This window comes from Belonocnema kinseyi, chromosome 5, assembly GCF_010883055.1.
Source record: "Belonocnema kinseyi isolate 2016_QV_RU_SX_M_011 chromosome 5, B_treatae_v1, whole genome shotgun sequence".
In the NCBI taxonomy this organism is placed as follows: Eukaryota; Metazoa; Arthropoda; class Insecta; order Hymenoptera; family Cynipidae; genus Belonocnema; species Belonocnema kinseyi.
Genome location: NC_046661.1, coordinates 105,861,776 through 105,884,163, shown reverse-complemented (window position 1 = coordinate 105,884,163; position 22,388 = coordinate 105,861,776). Strand labels below are relative to the sequence as shown.

Here is a 22,388-nt window from a genome sequence, read left to right as displayed (position 1 = left end):
AAAAAAATATTCTTTGACAAAAAATACAAAATATTTCTTTTGTCTGTCAAATTTTTATTATAGTGATGAAAGTCATTATTTTTAAATGGCTATTTCTAGTATTAAATTTGCATTAACGCAAATTCTGCGCGAATATATCAACAAGGCCCATTGGAATAGAATGGTGCATTTTTATCACTAGAAAGTTTTCAAGTATCCGCTAAATTTATTCTCCTATTTACACAAATATTAGGATTTCGTTCTGAAAACGGGTGAATTAAATAGGAATTATGTGTACTCAAATTATTGATTAGAAGCCCAAAATACATTTAGAAGACTTCTTCGTCCTCCCAAAATATAAAAAAATTAAAACTCAAGAAAATTTATCAACTCTGCAAGCAAGAAATTTTGTTACACATTTGTTTTATCGCGGGAAACCAAGCAGCATATATATTGGTTTCAAATTAATTATACTTTTCCAGAATCCCAATATGCTACTTTGTCGCCATGTAGCGATTGATAATTTTACATATTTTTTTTTTAATTTCCAACCCACTCTAATAATTATGATGATGAACAAGTTTGGAATTGGGCCTTGTCAAAAGCGAATTTAATAATTGTATCCCTTTGAAGGGTGCAAATCGATCTGCATAATAAGGGAAAAATATGAAAGGATGCAAATGAAGGATAACGGATGAAGGAAAGAGTATCTACACAAACATAAATTTCTTCAAAGTTTAATGTAAAATATCTTATCCAAGATTCTTTTGTTATTTGTTATCTGACTTGTTCACCCCTTATAATGATGCCCTTCCAGTGTATGAAGCTTTCTTTATTTTTTGTCAAGCATAGGATGAATAGTAAGTTACAAATTTTGAAAAATAATACGAATAAAAATAATAAAGGACAGAAAGGTCAGAATTTCGATCCTCTCCTATGCGTCGAATATATGAGCATTTCCTGAAATTCTAATCTGTCACGAGTAGCGCCCGCGAAACCAGCACGAGCGTGGTAAAAATCTGAACTAGCGATAGATGCCCGATATCCACAGTTGGTTGCGGGCTCTCGCCCAGTGAGGATTGCGCGACCTTCGCGGACCACGTGAGAACCCTCCGATTTTTAAATACGGTACCGAACTCTTAATTTCAGGGTCAAATGTCACTTCGAGATCAGCAATCTTCACTTTATAAATGATAAACACTGAAATGATTTTCTGAGAGAATTATCAAGGAATATTGATTCGGATCTGCGCATCATTCCCCAAATCAGTTAAATAATAGGATCTAGGAATGCTACATGCGAAGATAAAAAATTTGTCTCGATCCCTGATACTCAGGAATTGAACTTACGCTCCACTTGATAATTATATATCTTATTTTTTTCGGGATGATCAAATAAAGATATCCTGGTGCCACATGCGTGATATTATGATAGCTAATGCATCTTTAATACAGCTCATATAAACGATTAAAATGACCCTTGAAGCTCACACGTAGATGAAATCCCCGTGTGTGGTAGAGCCCGACTCTTCGAGAATGCGATCCAGGTCGTCGAGTCTGTCGGTAAAAACTGTAGGTTGTGATTTGTTCAAAAAAATACTGAGGTGAGATTAGTTTTTGTCAGAAAAAATGTTTTGAGCAAGATCTGCACAAACAATTTTTAGGGAAAATTTGGAGAAGAAGGGATCAATGTGTCTCGATCTGCACTTAAAGAAAGGCACCGAAAGATCAAGAGTCTGTGGTGAACCTTGGACCATGACCATGGAACAACTGGTCCTGGTTAAGAACATCCTACGGATGAACATCCTGTTTATAAATCAAATTAACTCTGATCCTGGAAGACTGGTCGAGAAAAATTCGGGATGCTGCAGGCTGTTATACTAGGTAGTGTTCCTGAACAAGGCAGACGAAGGTGGTATCCCGGATTTTACCTGCACAATCGTCGCCTAGACTTCAGGATGAATCGTGGCGAACAGGAGACCTTATTTAGACAGAGTCGCCAGCTCACCCGCATCGTACCCTCCCACGAAGACCTCGTGCTAAGTGTCCTAAAATCACCGATCAATCAACAGTCTCAATATGGTCATAATCATTATTCGAACTCCCAGGAGCATCATATTAACAGTCAAACTCATTCCAATCAGAAAAAGTGCAATCATTCAGGTATTGGTGCTATGGCCTAATTGTTACCCATTGGCTTGATTAAAAAAAGAATTCACGTTGTATCTAAATGAAGAAGTATTGGAAACTGTCTGCTAATTTTTGGAACTGGAATTGATGATTTTGTAGTCCCTATTGTGAGAATTTTTAGTTTGAGGGATCTTAATTCGTTTAGGATTTTCATTATTCCTTTTCATTGGATTGCATGCTTCTTGCGTTTGGCAATTTTGCCGAAAGTATTTTAGTTTTCATTAGAGTAGCATTCACAAATGGCAATAAATATTTAATCATGGAGCTTATTTTTTTATTATTATTTTTAGAAAAGTAATATTTTGAAACTTTTGATATCATGATAAAGATATTGTTCTTAAATTCTTAATAGTTCTGCTACAAGTTGGGCTTCTATTTTAATTAAAAATAATTTTTTATGATAGATGTGAGGGCTTCGCTTTACAAATAACTTTTTTTAAATTGCGCCCAGGGGAAAAATTGTACCACACTCATCAAAGCTAAATTTGATCGAAGTGCTTTTATTTTTAAAAATAAAATGTTTCTTCTATTAGATAGATGCACAGAAAGTGAAGTAGTAAAGTTTTTGGAATTCGAATTTCACGCTTTCTTATTTTTTAATATCAAATCTTTCAATGATGTCATGAATTATGACCGCGCCTTGTGTATATATTCTACATTCTTATTTTTAAACTAAATAAAAAATCTCATTAAGATTTTGAAAAATGTCAGAATATGTGTTGATATAACGCTGTCTGGCTTTTCAAGGATTGTATTTTAAAGGAAATTTTATTTTTTTATTTTCAATAATATCCTTATTTTATACGGTTTGCGCTTCAATCTATTTAGATAAAGGCTTTACGATGAGCATGCATAACTTTTAAGAAGCAATTTTAGTTGAATACAAACTTCGACTATTTTGATTTTAAAAAAGTTACTTAATTCGAATTTTTTAAGACAGAATATTTTCTTTAGCAATATAATATTTTATTTTTTATTTTGTTTATAAAAATTAAAAGGAGAGAAGGAATTAGTTTTGTAACTTTATATATCACTATCCTTCTTTGAGGAAATATTAATATATCGCCCAAAGTAGGTACCAAAAAAATAAAAAGTGAAGTTTTTTTTTTTATTTTTGTAACTTAAATAAAAAATTAATTATTTTCCTTCAAATGGCCCCTACAGAGATTTGAGACTGACAACCTTTAATTTAAAAAAATTAATAATCATTTAAGAAATACGACTATTTTTAACAAAAATGTATTTAATGTCTTCTATTGTTTTTCAAAATAAAAAATTGTTCTCAATTATAGGTTTCTGGTACAAATTTAGATCGAATTCTCTAATTTATAATGTAAGAAACATTTTTTTTGTCCTAGCAATTTAAAGACCTTTCCTTTTTTAAAGGTTGCTAGAAACTCCATTTTAATAGAAAGACGTTTCAAGCCTAAATTTTGTCTGAATTATGAAGGTGTATTTTCAAATTAAAAGTTCTTTTAATATATTAGTGAAAAAATGATATTTTTTTAAAATTAAAGATTCTCTGCTCGAAATCACAAGAAAACACAAGTGAAGGTTTTTTTTTGTGTATTTTTTTATTATTAAAATATATATTTGGCAAAAATCAATTTGAACCTAAAATCGTAATTCTTGTATAAAATTCTGTTTTTCAAATTGCAAATATTCTTCTCTTATAATTCCCGATTAAGGTAATTGTGCCAAAAAAATGTCTCCAGGAAAAATATTCCCTGCATCTGAACTGCTTCCAATTTTGAAAATAAGTCAATAATATTTCAAAATATTTATTTGCTCTAAAAATGTTTTTTCTTTTTTAATTTAAACTACATACAAATTTTTTTTCATATTGGAAACGATAAATTTGTAGACATAGTTACCCAAAATAATAACCCGATATTGGTAAAAATTAAACTATTCTTTAAACACTTTTCAGAAGCGATACTACGAAAAATTCAAAAGCATGGGTAAAAAATTTAGTTTTTTTATTTAGGATAGTGTCATCAGATATATTATTTTTATTCTTAAAGTAACAGAAAAACTATTATTATGTGAATATCTAATTCTTGGCCTGTCAACTAACTTAATATTGAAAGAGAGCACCTATAAATTTGCATCGAAAAGGTCAAGTTATCCAATAAAAAATTTCCTGCATGATTTCCTGTTTACACGCGAGCTTACGTCCGATCTGATTGAAGATAGGTGCCTTACTTTCCCACCGTCATTAAATTGATTTATATTTCCCGTACTCATTATTGATTGAAAGCCGGCAATATAAACATGAACAGAATGTCATTTTTTGTAATCCATTTTTTTTAATCTTTGAAAGCTTTTGCCAGCAAATACAATTTTTCTATTCGAGTAGTAAACACCTATGAGTGACAAAATTTACTTAATGAAGTGAAAGCCATTAATCTACTTTACCATTTATTGATAAGTTGCATCCTGTTTGTATACCATGCTCTCTTCGTATTGATACCGAAGAAAATTAAGAAAATTAGATCAGTGCCTTCTTTTCAGTTCGAGTAGTTATTATTTAATGCATCTTTCTTCACGAATTGTTAAATTAGGTAATGAAAACTGAAGGGTATCCCTATAATATTTTACTCGTTGAAATATTCAGTTATAAATGTTCAAACTAATGAAAAGTTCGATGAAAAGCCAATGGGTAATAAAGAAAAGTAGCATCGAAACGCATCTTTAAATTTTCAAAGCATTTAATAAAACTATAAATAAGTTATAAAATCGACTTTCGTGCGCTCTTACTTTTGAGAAATCTTAAATAGTTCAAAAGTTCCATCGGCAACAATGATAGTTTCACCTGCGCGTATTTGGCATTTCACAACATTTTTCTTGAAAAGTTGTAGACGAGAGGAAGCAGCTGTACGGCTGCCGTCATGTCAATTTGAAAGAGAGAGGTTTCTTTTTATTTTCTTATCTGTCCTTTCATAATCTTCTCTAATGAGGAGATTTTTTCACATAATTTGAGACTTATGCAACTGTAATTATAATAATTAATTAATTATAATGAATGAAAAAAAAGTTTAGGGGACATTAAAAATCGACGTGACACTACCAGGAGATGGGCTACATATTTTGTGACGAGAAAAGATGAAAATTAGTAAAATATTTGGGTATTTTTTTGTAGTTAGTTTTTTTCCTTAGTTGAAAATCTATTTTCTTAACTGAAAATTTAGCTACTTCATATTCGGCTGCAAATATATCGTTTTCAGTTAAAAATTACTTTATGGAATTTGACGTTAAAAATTAAATTACTTAGTTGAAATCTGCAAGTGCTTTTTTAAAAAATAATTTTATTGTCTCAAGATTGTAATATTTGTAAAAAATTCATTTTTTGGATATTGATCGATTTTGGTAAAAAATTTTACTACTTGCTTGAAGATCTAACTATCATGATAAAAAATTGGGTTTTTCTTAGTTAAAAAGTAATTACAAAAAACTAATATAATTTAGGCTGAAAATTGATCGTTTTCAGTTTAAAATTCAACTATGAAATTTTTATTTTAAAATTGACATTTTTGATTGAAAGTTCAACAAATGAAATGAAACTTGAAATTCTTTATTCGAAATCAATTTTATTAGTTAAAGATACAACTCTTTGGTTACAAATTTGACTATTTTGTTAGATATCTTTTTTCCCAATTTAAATTTTAAGAAAACTTAAAATTCTGAATTTGAGGGGTAGATCCAGAGTGTGGATATCTATTTTCTCATAAACAAATACGTATATCATCTGATCCATCGTTTACTATTCCGGTGAGAATACAGGTTTTCTATATTTTGTTAAATATTCGTTTTTTTTGTGTGCTGAAAATCTATTTTTTAACTGCAAATTTAGATATTCAATTATAATTAATTGTATCGTTTTTATTTTAGAATTAAACTATTTAATTACAAATCACCCTTTTTTGTTAAATGTTTATATTTTCATGATAAATATGTGACTGGTTTGTAAAAATGTCTTTTTTAGCTTAAACATTAATCTGTTTGAATTGAAAATTCTATTATTTTGATAGAAAATTTATGCATGATTTAAAAATTAACATATTTTTTATATTCACACTTTCTTGGTTTGAAAATCCTTTTGGTTGAATATTTATCTCTTTTTATAAAAATTTTATATTTTTTAATTAAAACTGCAACTCTTTGGTAAACTCTTTGGTAAACTCTATGTGGATTAAATTAACTATTAGTAGTTTATTCAAATCTTTGTTGGTTGAAATATCAACCGTTAAATTATTTGTTGAGAATTCATCTTTTTTAGCTAAATTCTACTGTTATTATTTAAACTTGAAATATTTTGTTGATCAATTTATAAAGTGTTATATTTTTTCCTGAGAATTAATCTTTTTTATTTAGAACTGAACTTCTCAGTTAAGTTGAACGTGTCTGCTATAAATGTATTTATTTTTGTTAAAAATTCATAATTTTAGTTGAAAATTTTAATATTCTTATGAACATTTCATTATTTTGTTGAAAATTAAAATATTTTGTGCAAAAGTAATCTATCGCTGATAAAAAATTTAACCTTTTTGTTTGAAAACTCAATTATTTGTTTTAAAATTCAACTAATTTTTTAATATCTTGTCCCATTCTCTTGAAATTTCAACTAATTTTTTTTGCAAATCAAACTGTTTAGTCCGTATTTTTCTTTTATTTGTGTTAAAGTTCAAACGTTTATTTGGAAATTTGTATTTTTGAACAGAAAATTATTCTCTCGAAGGACGAAGTTTAAAATTTATCTTTTATGGTGTAAAATTTAAATATTTACAATCTAAAAATACAACAGTGTGTGGTTGAAGTTTAACTTTTTTGAAATCGCTTATTTCTTTGAAAACATTAATGTTATTTACAACAAATGTTCCCTTACGAATCCCCTAATATCGCGAAAAATCACCCTAATTTCCCTGTTTTAAAAACATTTTAGGCTGTGAAGCCTGTTAAAACAATATGTTTGAATGTTTTTTGTTTTATTTTTAACATTTATCAAATGAAATGAAGGAAAGATCTATGACTTCAAAGAAAGAGATGGGTGGGGAGTGGGTTTTAAAATGAGAAACGATTTTCCCCTTTGGTAAAATGCCGCATCGAACGTACATTGCACGACTGTGACCGTATATGACACTCATCCTACTCTTGACATAGACATAGAAAAAGAAACCTTAGCCTCGTTTCCGCGATGTTTTCAATATCGATTATTTTCCCTGTCCTTCAATGTATAGTGATATTTCCCTTATAAACATGATCTTACTCATGCACTTTAATTGATGTTTCCATATAGATCGCAAAAAATACGTGAAGTTAATTATCATGCAATATCAATATATACCATCTTTTTCTATATTAAATGCAGAGAAAAAGTGCTTCAACCAAACAAACTTCTTTTTTAGATATACATGAAAATTTGGTTGATTTAAACAAATTTTTGTTGATTTAACGAAATATTTGATTCTCCTAACCAATTTTTTTGAATGAATCAACCTAATACTTCATCTGCCAAAAGATTAATTTGGAAGTCAACTCAAGTTATATTATTAATAACGATTGAGCTAATTTATCAAGATAACTAAGAATTAGAATTGTTAACGATGCAATTTCAAATTTGCAACATAATCATAATTCTGATTAAAAAAAAATTTTTTTTTAATTTTGAATTTATAGCTCTTCACATTTTTAAGCTGTTTAGATTTCCAAACTAAAATTTTCATATTTTTGAAACTTTAGTTTGATTTTGTTAAAATAGAAAGAATTGAAATTGGAATGATTGAAGTTAAAATTATTTAAAATCATTTTAAATTTTTCCTTGTTTGAAATTAAAGGTTCACCATTTTTTTTAATCTTTTTTATTTGAGTTTTTTGGACTTTCAATTAGAAACCACCCTACAGTAGAAAAAAATTTATTTTAAAAAATCCAATGTATTTGGAATTGTTATTTCATTCCATTAATAGTGAGGTAGTATATGTGTTAATAGATTATAATTAGTACTAATTATTTTACGCATATCTTGCATATATTTAATGAGTATCTATTGTATGTTAATTATTAACTGTAGGGCGGTCTCACCTACTAGTTTAAAATGAAAACATCTACAAGTTTATTATAAAAGATTTTTTTCACGCACTAATAATTTAATATTATTTATAAACTGAAAACCATTAATCTGCGAGTCTTCCGAATTTCAAAGTGCACAATATTAATATGAACTAGATGAAAAACGTCTCCATTTCCGAATATTAATAATTTGAAACCATTTTTTATTTTCCAAAGATATAAATTTGCAATTTCCCATTAATAAAAAATTGCAATATTCAAAAGCTGCAATTTCTGACCGTTATAAGTTTACATTTGAATTATTCGAAATTCAATTTTGTAAATTGTTTAGCCTGCTATTTTTGTGATTTTTTATTTTTTAGCATCAAATAACAGTTTTTTAAGATTGGCCATTCAATTTTCAAAGGCCAAAATTTGTGCGATATAAAGTTCGTTAAATTGGCTACCCTGAAAATGTACACACTCAACAAGTTAGAATTATTCATTGTTAAAAACTGTTCAATTTTGAATGACACGCATATTATGTTTTTTTTTCATTTTGAATACATTTAATATCTGGAACTTTCATTCAATCAAAAAAAACGATAAATTCAAATATAAAGTAATAAATTATAAATGCTTTCAAATTAAATTTTTCTGTTGACTTTTTATTGGAATCTTAAAATTTATTTTATTTTTAAACTACTTGTTTATAACTAAATAATGAAAAGCATATCATAAAATCCTACCACCAATTTGAAATTATTTATTTCGAAGCATGTGAGATATTTAAGTTTGTAACGAGTATATTATTTTCATTTTAATCTCCTCGGCAACTGAAACTGTTTAATCTGTAAGACTTTCCAATTTAAAATTTACAATTTTCCATCAGCAAAAATTTTCAATATTTAAAGCTGCAATTTTTCACAATTATAAGTTCTTAAAATTAGAAATTCTACAAATATTTCCAAAATTAATCCATGAAATTATCAAGAATGAATTGAATATTGTAAAATTTGAAATTTATTGATATTTCGAAATATAAAATTTATAATTTGTTTTGTAATTTTTCAACATTGGGAAATTTTTCAGGTTTAAATTCCACATGCAATTTTTGAAATTTTTTAACCTGCCATTTTTTTAGATTTTGTATTTCTTTTCGACTCTGAAATAACAGTTTTTGAATATTTGTGAATTAAAATTTTTTAACAATTTATATGATTATGATAAGAAAATTCTACATTTTTAAATATTATGGAATATTTAGAAATTAAAACAATCGTTCACAAAAAACTTTCCCTCAAACAACTACTTTTTCTAATTTTGAAAGAAAAATTTACTATGAATTAAATCAACAACTTTTTGCGAAAATTATATTTTTATACAAGTTACTATATTTTTAGAATTATTTACTTATTGTAACAATTGGAAACAGTAAGGTTGCATATACGGTTTTTTTCTCGAAAAAATATGCAATTATTTATAAATACTGCAGCATTTTTAAATATATGATAAGAAGCAAGAAAAAACTCCTTTGCACAAAATATTGTTTAAATCAATTTTTTTTGTACGTTTTGAAGTTTTTTCATGAAAAATCACGTTTTTTTTATGAGATGTCACTGATAATATAATTTGGAATTGTTAAAATCATAGAAAACTTTTTCCTCCCTGAAACATATTTTTTAGCCCGGCAACTTTCCTAAAGTTAAAGAACATTTAAATCAGTTTTACCTAGAATTTTGCAAACCTCACTTCACTATATTTTTAATCTGATTTTTATCAAAGCGAAGAAATCTTTTTTCGGTAGAAATAGAATTAAAAAACCACGTAGAAAATTGTATATAAATAACTTTCAAAATTAAAGTACTTAACATTTTTCATAACAAAAGTCTCAAATTTAAAACGTCTCTAAATAGATATTTTATTGTTTATTTTTACTGCACAATGTTTCTTTCATTCAAGAGAAAACTAGAATCATATATTCTATTCACCTGAATGTCTAAAAATGGTAATAAACTTTACGTGATGATCACAACATCTTTTTAATACGCGACATTTCTTCAAACCTGATCAGCTTCTTTAACTGGATTCCTATTATCCAATTCAATTACAATTACGAATTTGAATATATTTTCTGATAGCTATCGGTTAATTACCAGAGGATCAGAGACACTTAAATATCAATAACGAAATACCAGATTTAAATTTGACCATAAACCACATTCTGGCCACCAAATATACTCCTATATAAGCCACCATCAAGAAAATATCAACCTTGTGCCATATGTTCCCGATAATATCTTTCTGGAAATCAACATTAAAAGCTTCCTTACAACGGGGATTACAGTGCATCTACTTTTTTACCAAGTGCCCATTTCTCCTTAAATGTTTCAAATACCCTAACATCAAGTCCTTTTTCCCAATTTGCCCATATTTCCTCTTTTAAAGCAGGGGTTCGATTCATTTTTTAAGAATAACAGACATTTTAGAAAACATTAGAGACCAAAAGCCAGTGAAGAAATTGCGAATGATTTAAGCGAGACACGTACCATACCCGAATTTTCAAGTAAATAGCCAAAATGCTCTGAAACGAATAGATAATAGGAGATTTTAAAAAAGTAGATTTTATTCTTTTAAATAAAATTAATCTGGGTAATATATTAAATTCAATTTGAAACGCTTTAAATTCCTACCATATGAAGTGAAAATATTTTTTTATTTTCAACAGGTTCGATAAATTTTCAATCTAATAGTTTAATTTTTACTAAGAAGATTGAATTTCTACCACCAAGAAAGACGAATTTTGAACCGTATTAATGAATTTGCAACTACAGCAAATTAAGTTATTACCAAAAATGACAATGTTACATTTTAACTAAATAGTTAAGTTTACAAGACTAAAAGGCGAAGTTTCTACAGAAGAGTTTATTTTTTTTCAGAGAATATAAATTTTCAAACTCAGAAGATGAATTCTAAGCGAAGAATCTAATATTTTATATTAAAACCTAAAAATATTCTGATATTTAATCAATAACAGTTGAATTTATCCCGAGAACATAAATTTTCAACAAAATAGCTCATTCTTGAGCCAAACAAAATCTTACAGTTGAAAAATAAAGAAATTTCAACCTAATTATTAAATTTTCAATACAAAATTATGGATTTTTTACAAAACGTTGAAATTATTAACGAGAAAATAAGAATTTTCAAACAAAAATATGAATTCTCAATGAAAAGTTTTATTAGTTGATATTTAGAACAAAAAAGACTCTATCTTAAAATAAAGAACAGTTTTATTAGTATAAACGAGATAAATTTGTAAAACAATAATTAAATTTTCAAACAAAACGAAATTTTTAGTCCAGTGAGAAAAAAAATTGAAGCCAAATTGTGGAATTTTGAAGCCAAAAAGACAAATTGTCTACGTAAAAGTATATTTTTCGTCCAAAAAGTATTCAATTTCAACCAAAAAGATAATTTCCTTAAAAATCGCAAACGATTCTATCGAAGAACTAAACGCGAACTTTAAACTATGAAATTATTGAATTTTCAACTAAAATGAAAAATTTTCAACAAAAAATGCATTTTTAACAAAGCAGTTCAGCTTTTAGCCTAGTAGTTAAGTTTCTAACCAAAACAGATCAATTCTCAACAAACAATGTAATAGTGGATATCCGAAAGAAAAAAATTATGAAATACGATCGAAAAAATTCTCCTTTTTGCGATGTAACTCAATGAAATCTGCCAGTATATAAATGAAAGCAGACGGAATTTTAAATACATCTAAAAAACATGTAGCTTTAGTAACACAAAAATCATAGACTTCTGGAAATTACCATTTTTTATGAAATTTTGTTAAACTATAAATTTGCATTAAATTTTTCGTTCTCCAAAATAAACCATTTCCTGAGCTCACAGATAAAATTTTCCACTAAAAAATTAATTGAGACTAACTGAATTATATCAATTTCTTTAGTATTTGAAATCTTATTTATTTGACTGGATTTAATTATAATTCTATATTCTCAAACCTAAGTTACGAAATATTTACTTTCAAGTACATTACACAAATTTTTATGTGGAATGGTCTTTTTCAGAAAAATAGAACAAAAAGAAAACAATGTAAAGTCTTATAGAGCAAGAAAGAATAACTTGTATTTCCGCATTTTCGAATGAAACTAAAAATAAAATAATTTTTGCTGATATGTAAAATAATATTTATATATGAAGTGCATTTATTCATTCTGATTGAAGTTTTGTTCTTGAATTTTAAGTTTTTTTACTCCATTAGGAGCTTTCAATATTTTTATTGAAGAACAAGATCTTTTGAACTAGCTAACAAAGTCATTTCATTTGTACGAGTTCCTTGCTACTTCTAGTGTTTGTTGACATTATTTTTTAATTCAACTTTTATAATTATATGGAATATATGTGAAAATGAAGAACATAAAATGATATGAAAAATAATGTCTGAAAAGAAGGATATACATTTTTTCTCTTTCATTTCTTTATATCAGTTTTAAAACAAACTGTTTCATGAAATTAGACATTTTAATTCTTTTTTTTTCAGACCTAAATTTATTTAGATTCTTTTTAATAAAGGGAATTTAAAAGACTTTTTTGAAAAATCAAACATTTTCGAATTTTGATTTTTTACCAGCTGGACTTGAAGTCCGGCATATAATCAAAAAAAAAATGCAATTCTGAACATTTCAGTTTGCAACTCAAATGGTTCAAAAATCCTATTTATCCAAAATTGATTTTCTCATGATTTAACTCCTTTTTGGCATACTGACTTTAAACTTACTTCAGTAACACTTTTCGAATTCCTTTCATTTTCATGTTTTTTAAATCAAAATTTTCAACAGCGAATCCTTTGAAAATTCTGGAAAATGCGATTTTTAAAAATACGGATATTTTAAATGATAAGTTTGTATGATACAAAAGAATCGCATATTTTACTTTTTTTTGTTGCATTTGTTAGTGTAGAATAAATATATTATATTATATAATATATATATTTGTGTGTTCCACCAATTTAAATTTCCTATCAAATTCAGTCAACGGCATTGAACTTATCTCGATTCATCTACATTATATTCAAGCTAAAATTAATTTAAGAGTGATACAGACTGAGGTAGCTCTGGTAGTATAAGGAGGAGCTTGGTTTACTTGGCTTCCTTGCAATAAACTTACTCAAATCAGCCTTGTTAATTTAAGTTCATTGATGCTTGACATCGCCTGGAGGTTACTAAAGTTTGAAAAGCTACCGCGACCTCATCAGTTTGCAGAAACTTCACTTTTCTCTTACTATTAAATTTTATCAAGTAAATTCCGTAATCACTAAAAGCAATCTCCTAATGGACCCCTTACCAAATGTATAAAAAAACTTTTTGTCAAAACCTCTAATTGTGTTTTTTGTTTATAGTCTCAAAAGTGCAGATTAGTTATTTGAAAGAATGTTATAGGAAAAATGTACAGTCTTTACTCGAACCAATGCCAAGCTTTCAATTTTCACATATAATTGATAAAAAAAATCGTCTATTTTACTAAATAGCTCACATTTTTTGTGTATACATAATGTTTAGGGAGTATTTCAACACCCTGAAACATTCAGGCGAGAAAAACGAAATTTTCTAGCAAACAAAACCAAGGGAGATTTTTTAATTTAAGAAATGAAATATTTGAAAAATTCATTTTTGACCTCAATGGTACAATCCAAAAATCTCCTATAATTTTGGATTTTTGCAAAATGTCGATATTCTTGTTCGAATATTTATGGGACGATAAAAGAAAGTTTTTAATAATTTCAACGAATTTCGCCTTTGGATTTTTTACGTCTATTGTAAATTGAATTTTCGGTATCAATAGTATCATGACAAAAATCTTCTTTGATTTTGATTTTTGGAAAATGTTAATTCACTGGATTGAATGCAAAAAGAATGTTGAAACCACCCCTACAGTGAGTTCAACAACTTTTTATGATTGGATAGATTTCATACGTCGAATACGAATTGATTTCCAACCCTAATGATATATTCAAAAAATCTCTTGTGAGTTTGTTTGTCAGTGAATGTCGATTTCTTTATTGAAGTACTTACCGAATCTTGAAATAACCCTTAAAATAATTTCAACGACGTCCCCCGTTTGGATTAGTGTTTTAAAGTTTATTGTAAATTGATTTTCTAACACCAATAGTATAATAAAAAAATCTTACGTGATTTGGTTTTTAAAAAATATCTATTTTCTTGATTTAATGTTAAGAAAATGTTAAAAGCACCCTTATAGTAATTTCAAGAACTTTTAATAGTAGGATACATTTCACACGTTCACTGTGAATTGATTTTTAACCGCAATAGTATATTAAAAAAATTTCTCGTGAGTTTGGTTGTTAGTGAATGTCGATTTGCTCGCCTAACTATTTACCCAATCTTTATTAATACAACTCTTAAAATAATGTCAAAGACTTTCCTTACCAAAGTATGTTGCTCACATTATTGTAAATGTATTTCCAACCTCAATAATACAATAAAAGAGGAATCCTGTGGTTTTGGAATTTTTGAAATTTCGATCTCATTATTTAAATATTTAAGTGATGTTAAAACAAAGCTTGAAATTAACTTAAATGCTTCGCCTGGTAGGGACGGCATTTGCAATTATTTTTTAGTAATTGGTTATCCCGTTAATTTAATTAAAACTTCTTCCTTTTATTTGGTTACTAGAATATATGGATTTTCTTGCTTTATTGTTAAGGGGATGGTAAAACAACCCCTAAAACTGCATACACAAAATAGTGAATTTGTCAAGTTTATGGGTACACCACTTTTATTTCAATGTATCTGGCTTATAAAATTCGTGTGATTAGGCTAAACAGAGGTTTATTTTATTAAAACAAATGTAAAAATTATAAATTTGCCAATTTATAAAATAAAAACTGTTATTTTTCTTTTAATTTTCTTATGGATTATTAATCTCTCCGTTTAAAGTTATAAGAAAAGAAGAAAATTAGATATTTTGAAAAAAGTAATTTTTTCTACATTTTTTGCAGTGTCCTTTCTTTGAAGACTTGATCTTGATGCTTGACTTGATCCTTGTAAATGAAACAAAATTACTTTAAAGTGGAAAGATACTTTAAAGTTTTAATTTTTAATAATGATACAACAATTTTATTGTGAATCGATATGATACATCTTCTTACATTAGTAATGAATCCTCTGTATGATTGCATCAATAATTGTATTACTTTAATTCATTTTTACCTTTATCCACGCATATATCCCATTAGAAGTATACATATTAAAATCCTTCCTGGATTTCAGCTCAATTTTTTCATGCGGTACTTCTTCTTTGCCTTTACTTCAAGTTTTATCAAGATTTGAGATTTCCATCCTTCGTTGTTCTCAAATAAAAATAACTTCGATTTTACTCACGAGTACTCAAAATTCTAAATTTTTGTATCGCCCTAAAATGGTCACTATCTGTGACTAAAAGATAATGCATATTTTCCTTTCGAAGTTATTTTTAATTTAATGAAAAAATATTTTAAAGAAACGATCTCCTTAATTGTAGAAAAAAAATTGACTGAGTATTTAGAATAACATTTGATTTCTTCATTTCAGAAATTCACTTTTCGTATTAATTCTTTCTTGAAGTAAAAGCCTCGGAGACGGAGGAAGAATCTTAAATAAGACGTTAATGTATTCTAAATAATAGTATGGCTCAAGTTCTCAATAGGAATCATGGTATATGAACTGCATTAAACTTGCAAAGACAATCAAAAGTTGAAGAAGTTCGTCACACCGTGAAGCCTGATTGCCGAGCAGATATTATTGTTACACAACACAATTAGTTTCTACCTTTGTTTCATACTATGCAAAATAAAAAATCCCTATTGTATATGATAAATAATATAAATTACATTTCTATGAGCATCCGAAATGGGAGAAATTTCTCATTGAAAAGTAATTAATTTCCGTGGTTGAAAAATAATCAATTAAATTTCACATTCCACACTTTAATTAAATGATTTATATTTGACGAAGTATTTAGCTGGGTACTAAAGTCGAAAAAAGTTTTAATGAATCCTGGAAAATTTTCTAAATTTTTAATTTAACTTTTAAAAATGACTAAATTTGGAAAATTTCAAATTAACATGTTTAAAATCGCAAACCAACTCTTTATTAAAGTCTCTATTTTAATTTACAAGTACACTTTTCTGGTACAATTTTTATTAAGAAAAAGCCCATGAAACCTAGTGCAGAAAAAAATATAATCATAAAAAGTGCAAATTCTGAAATAAGTTTCTAATAACAATTAAAACTTATAAAGAGACCGAGGATCCTTTTATGAATTAAAATGTAAAATATAAGTTATGGAATCTCAACCTGACTTTTATGGCGTAAATGTTGCTTTCAGTATACAATAAAATACACACATGTTGCCCTAATCTGCACCGTGTATCCAGTCGATCAATAAAAAAACCGAATTTTTCTCACTGAAAAGGAGCAATTTGTGGAAATTTATGACCAGGGCTGTGCAATGATTCGATATCATATATGAATTTTGAGGCTCTTGGAAAAATATATGTAACCTAGAATTTAATTTTCATAACATTCATTCTAAAGATTATCTGGAAAATTGCATTGTCTGGATACTTAGGAAAATTCTGTTTACAGAAACTTAGACCGAATATTCTCCTGAATTCTTTAGGAAAACAGATTCTCCCAAATTTTCCGAGAAAACTCAAAGTTTGAGTTACTTTCAGGATTTTTCATTGGATTTTGTTTCAGTTAAATTTCTAGGATGTTTTAATTTGTGAGATTATCGAAAGGAAACGAATTTTTCAGGAATTTATAAAAAAATTAAATTTGCAGTATTTCCCAGATAAATTACATAGGACTAGAAAATGGTTTTGAGAGTCATATGGGATTCTAATAGGTATACTTTATGTTTTTGGGGTCGCTGAAAACGAATCCATTCGCAGAATTGAGCCAGCACGTCAGGATTTACCTAGAAACCCCAAACCCACAAGCTCCTTATCCACAAACGTACAAATCCCAAATCCACAACCCCCAAACCCACACACCCAGAAACCTTAAACTAACCCCAAATTATACCAATTTCTCAATTGGTGTTAAAAGTTGTGAGGTATTTTGTTTTATGGAATTGAGGCTGGTGCGTATGAGGTTTGTGGATTTGTGGTTTGTACATTTGTCAATATGGAGCTTGTGGGTTCGGGGTTTGTACGTTTGTGGCTTTGGGGTTTGTGGGCTTATGGTTTGTGAGTTTGGGGTTTAAGGTTTGTAGGTTTGTGGATATGCAGGTTGTGGGTTTGGGGTTTGTAGGTTTGGGGTATGTGGGTTTGGCGTTTCTGGGCTTGTGGATTGGGTTTTGTAGGTATGTATATATGGAGCTGCTGTATTTGGGGTTTGTGGGTTTGGAGCTTTTTGTTTTGGGGTTTGTGGGTTTGTTGATATGGAGCTTGTGGGTTTGGGGTTTTTAGGTTTGGGGCATGTGGGTTTGAGATTTGTGGGTTTGTGGGTTTGGGGCGTGTAGGTTTGTAGATATGGAGCTGCTGTATTTGGGGTTTGTGGGGTTGAATCTTTTTGGGTTGGGATTTGTAGATACGGAGCTTGTGGGTTTGAGGTTTGTTAGTTTGGGTTTGTCGGTTTGTGGATTGTTAGTTTGTGGGTTTGAGACTTGTTAATTTGGGGTTTGCAGGGTTGGGGACGAAATTTATGCAGAAGTTCCCAGTTTTTAACAATTTTTTAAATTTTTCTTTAAATCCTGACACGGTGGCTTAATTCTACAAATGGATTCGTGTTCCGTGATCTCAAAAACATAAAATATATCAAATAGAATCACAGTAGACTCTCAAAACCATTTTGTGATCCTGTGTTATCCATAAGTTTCAAGGAAAATCGATTTCTGAGAGATTTCTCTAAAATAAAATTCGCCAAAATTTCCAGACTAATTTTATTGCCTAGGACATTTTGCTGCGATTGGATATTCTAAGTCTTATCAGAAAATGGAAAATTCTTTGAGATTAATTGCAATATTCAACTCAAGTGAAATTTAATCTTCCCGAATTTCCAGAAACCTTCTATGCGTAGGGAAATTCCAAGAGTGAAGTCCGAAAGTTTCTCGTGTAAATATACAATTTATAAATAATAAATATATACATTTCTTACCAAATTTATATCGCATGAATGTTCCTAAAAAATAAAAATACAAAATAAAAGGTTGAGAAAATATTTGAAAATATTTTGTTCAGAATTTCTTAAATTTCTTGGCAATTCGTCGTCAAGGTAATGTAGATTTTTCTATAATTTTTTCGGAAAGCAGTAGGACCGGGAATTTTTTCAGAAGAAAATTTTGTAGAGCCTATAGAGTATCGATTTTCGATTTTTTGTAAATGGTCCAAAATCTATTGTCAAATCTTCCTTCTAGTTAAAAAATAGCATTTGTGAGAGACGAAAACAGTTTTGTATTTTAAAAAAACAGAAATAAAATAATTAAAAATCTGGGAAAATTGCGTTCATAACTAATCCTATTCATATTTTTTAAACTACTCCTACTAACGTAATTTAAAATGACAATTAGGAACATGATCATAAAAATATTCGCAAATGTCATTTTCAAGGTCGGTTAAAAAATCTATCTTTTAGTTCTCAAAAATATAAAGTATTTGTATTTTTTCGGATGCAAAAGTTTTCTAAACACTTATAATTTTTTATTGGAGCAGTTAAGTAGAAGTTTTAAAAAATTTCAAAAATATTTTAAAATTTGAATATAATTGTTAAGTTATATCAGTGTATTGTTCAATTAGGCTGCTCAAGAACATTTAGTTTTAAATTGTTAAATTGCAAAGTGTTAAAAGCTTCCATTATATATGTGTAACGTATTAAGCGTTTGGGTACACATATTTTTGATTGAAAATTTGTTTAAACTTAAATTTAAAGGAATTTAAATAAGAAATTTTCACTTTGATTGTTTTAAGTTTGCGATTCAGTGTTTATTACTTAAATTTTTTTAAATAGCTTTAAGAGTTCGAATTCTTTAAATTTTATTGACCATGAAAAAAATAGTGTTAAATCATTAACTGCAAAATTCAGAAAAGTTACCCAGGTAAATAATTACAGTCTTGGTGATTCTTTTTTAAGTAATTGTCGAACTTGTCGAACTGAAAATTCACAAAATGAAACAGCCCGAGTAAAAATTCCTAATAGAAAAACATTAGAAACCTGATAGGATTAGTTTCTATTAGGTCCTATTAACAAATAAAAGTGGGTTTTGTATGCTTGTTCTATATGGTTTTCTATTTGGCATTTAGAAACTTTCGAACTGGATATGATTAGGATCCGATGTGTTTTGTATTAGATACTCGCGATGCATATCTATCGGATACCAAGTGTTACCTAATCGGTTTTCTATGTGGTTTCTATTTGGAATGTCTTTACAATCTAATAATTTTGGTTTCTATTAGCTCTTATTAACATTTGAAAGTGAGTTTATATGCCTATTCTATATAGTTTTCTATTTGTCATTTAGAAACTCTCGAACTGGATGTGATTATGATCCGATGTAGTTTGTATTAGGGACACGCGATGCATATCTATCGGATCCTAAGTCTTACCTAATCGGTTTTCTATGTGGTTTCTTATTGGGATGTATTTGTTACCTAATACGTTTGGTTTCTTTCAGGTCTTATCAACATTTGAAAATGGATTTGATATGCCTATTTGTTATGGTTTTAGGTGCGATTGGTCAGAAAAGAATTATTGCTTAAGTTGTTGCTATATAATCTTCAGTTTTATAGTTTTTCAGTACATAATTCGCCAAATTCGATACTTACCGTTATAATCATACGTTTAAACTATTTGAAAAATAACATTCGCTGAGGATTCGAACCCTACCTATACTACCTAAACTTGTATTCTACCGCGCCCTCTAACTCACTTCGCTATCGATGCACATGGCTCTTGGTTACAAAATTTCGGTCATGATCAATGAGTAGTTCTAAGGAAAATAAAAAATTGTCGAAGGACTTTCATAAAAAATTACTTAAAAAGAATAAAAAATTAAATTTTACATATTTAAAAAACTACTTGATTTTTTCTTCTTCAAGTAATAAATAATTAATAAATGTCAAATCCAAAAATGCTTCAATACCCTTGATGACAGAAAACGATCTTCTGTAATTCAAAAACCTGCATAAAGCACGCAGTTTTTAATTTATATCATTATTTTATAATACTTTCTCACTCAGTTTTTCATGCTAAATAACAGTTCGTAAAAAATATTTGAAAATGTGTTAAATAAAGAATCGAATCTAAAAGTAATAAATAATCAAGAAAATCAAGTACAAAAATGTTGTAATAACCTCAATAACAAACGAATAATTTTAGGCTATAAATAAACTTTCATAAAATGCACAGTTTTCAATGTAAACAATTTTTTTATTATAATTCTTTAATAATGTAAGTTAAAAGTGTGGAATAACTTTTCCAAAGCAACAATTTGACACATGTAAAACAAATAATTAAATTCCACTTTTTTGTCAAAGAGCTCAATAATTTTTTTATTGGTTTAAACCGTTCACAAACTATCTAAATCGGATAAAAAATGAACAGCAGTGCATTTCACTGCATTTCAGTAACTTCAGGAAAAAAAAATTTTCTGTTTATAAAAACCTCCTTAAAATGCACAGTTTTCGATTAATCTAATTATATCATAAAACTTTAAAAAATGGCTTTTAATTTAAAATGACAATTGGTAATCAATAAATGAAAATATGTATAAATTATGTATAAGTTATAAAATCACATATGCTACAAGTTACAACTTACTTCAATTTCAATTTTAGTTTGCACAATGCAGATTGTAAAAAAACTTGGTTATCGAAAATATATTATTTTTTATCTAGGAACTTATCATTTTAATCCAATTAATTTAAATCCGCTTATTCACTAACAATCCCAATAGAGCCTATTAGAAAAGCAATGTTGTACTTGTGCAACTTTTGATAAAATACAATCAAATAGATAGCTACTAGAACCACCTTGAAGAATTAATTGCTTAAGCGTCCTTTTTGGAACCTAAATTATTTGGTTCCGATTTGCTATTCAAATTCTTAATAAAAACTCTTAGTGAAGCTATTTTGTACTTGCGCCATTCGCGAGAAAGCATAACCCAATAGTCACCTCGTAGATTCACTCTGAAAGCTTTATTTTGAGTTTTTTAAACTGATTAATTTAATTCCAATTTGCCCTTCAAAAACCTCACCGAAGCTGCCAGGGCAGCAGTTTTAAACTTGTGCCATTCTTTAAAAAGCAGAAACTAATACGTGCCTTGTAGATCCTCTTTGGAAGCATTATTTTCAGTTTTAATCAAATTAATTCAAATCCAAATTCCCATGAAAATTTCTAACAGAACCTCTTAGAAAATAAATTTTGTACTTGTGTCATTCGCGAGAAAACAGAACCTAATGAATTTGTCGTAGAGCCACTTTAAAAGCATTATTTTGAGTTTTAATATCCGAATAATTTAAATCCAAGTTCCAGCAGATCTTAATAGATGCCTACTAGACGCACTTTGAAACCATTATTTTGAGCTTAATCTTTGATAAATGGGATCCCGATGTGCTATTAGAAATCCTAATAGAACTTCTTACAACAGCAATTTTAAAATTGTGCCATTTGTGATAAAGCAGTACCCTATAGTAAACCTCGTAGAGCCACTTTGAAAGCATTATCTTGAGTTGCAACCTAATTGATTTGATTTTGAATAGTTGTTCAAATTCCTAATAGTATTAAAAACCTCATGGAGCCTCATAGAGAAGCATCTTGAACTTCGTAATATTCAAGTCCTGTTTAAAAGCACATAAGTGTCTAATAGAGCATATTAGAAAAAAATTTAATTTAATTTTAGTGCCAGTAGACGTTTAAGTGCCGAATACAAGTAATTAGGAACCTAATTCTAATAAAAAGGCACTTAAGAACCACTTAAGACCAAATAGAAGGCTATCTGCATCCTATATGGTTTTAAACAGTTTCCATTGATAACCTATTAAGCATTTTTACTAGGGAGTCCTTGCTACCCGAGTTAAAATTCTTCAACATTAGTTCGTTTCGGTGATGTCTTGAGTTCGTCTCGAAGACATCGTTGTCTGGCTG

At 28.3% G+C, this 22,388-nt stretch overlaps 1 protein-coding gene across 1 annotated transcript in view; it reads left to right on the top strand.

Annotated features, from left to right (window-relative positions):
• Positions 1-1,840: 1,840 nt before the first annotated feature.
• The window catches only part of LOC117173443 (potassium voltage-gated channel subfamily KQT member 1-like), a 302,430-nt gene continuing 281,882 nt past the window's right edge, over positions 1,841-22,388 (top strand). The window contains exon 1 of the mRNA XM_033362018.1: positions 1,841-2,141. Coding sequence (XP_033217909.1) covers positions 1,841-2,141 — 301 coding nt within the window. The remainder of the gene's footprint in view (positions 2,142-22,388) is intronic.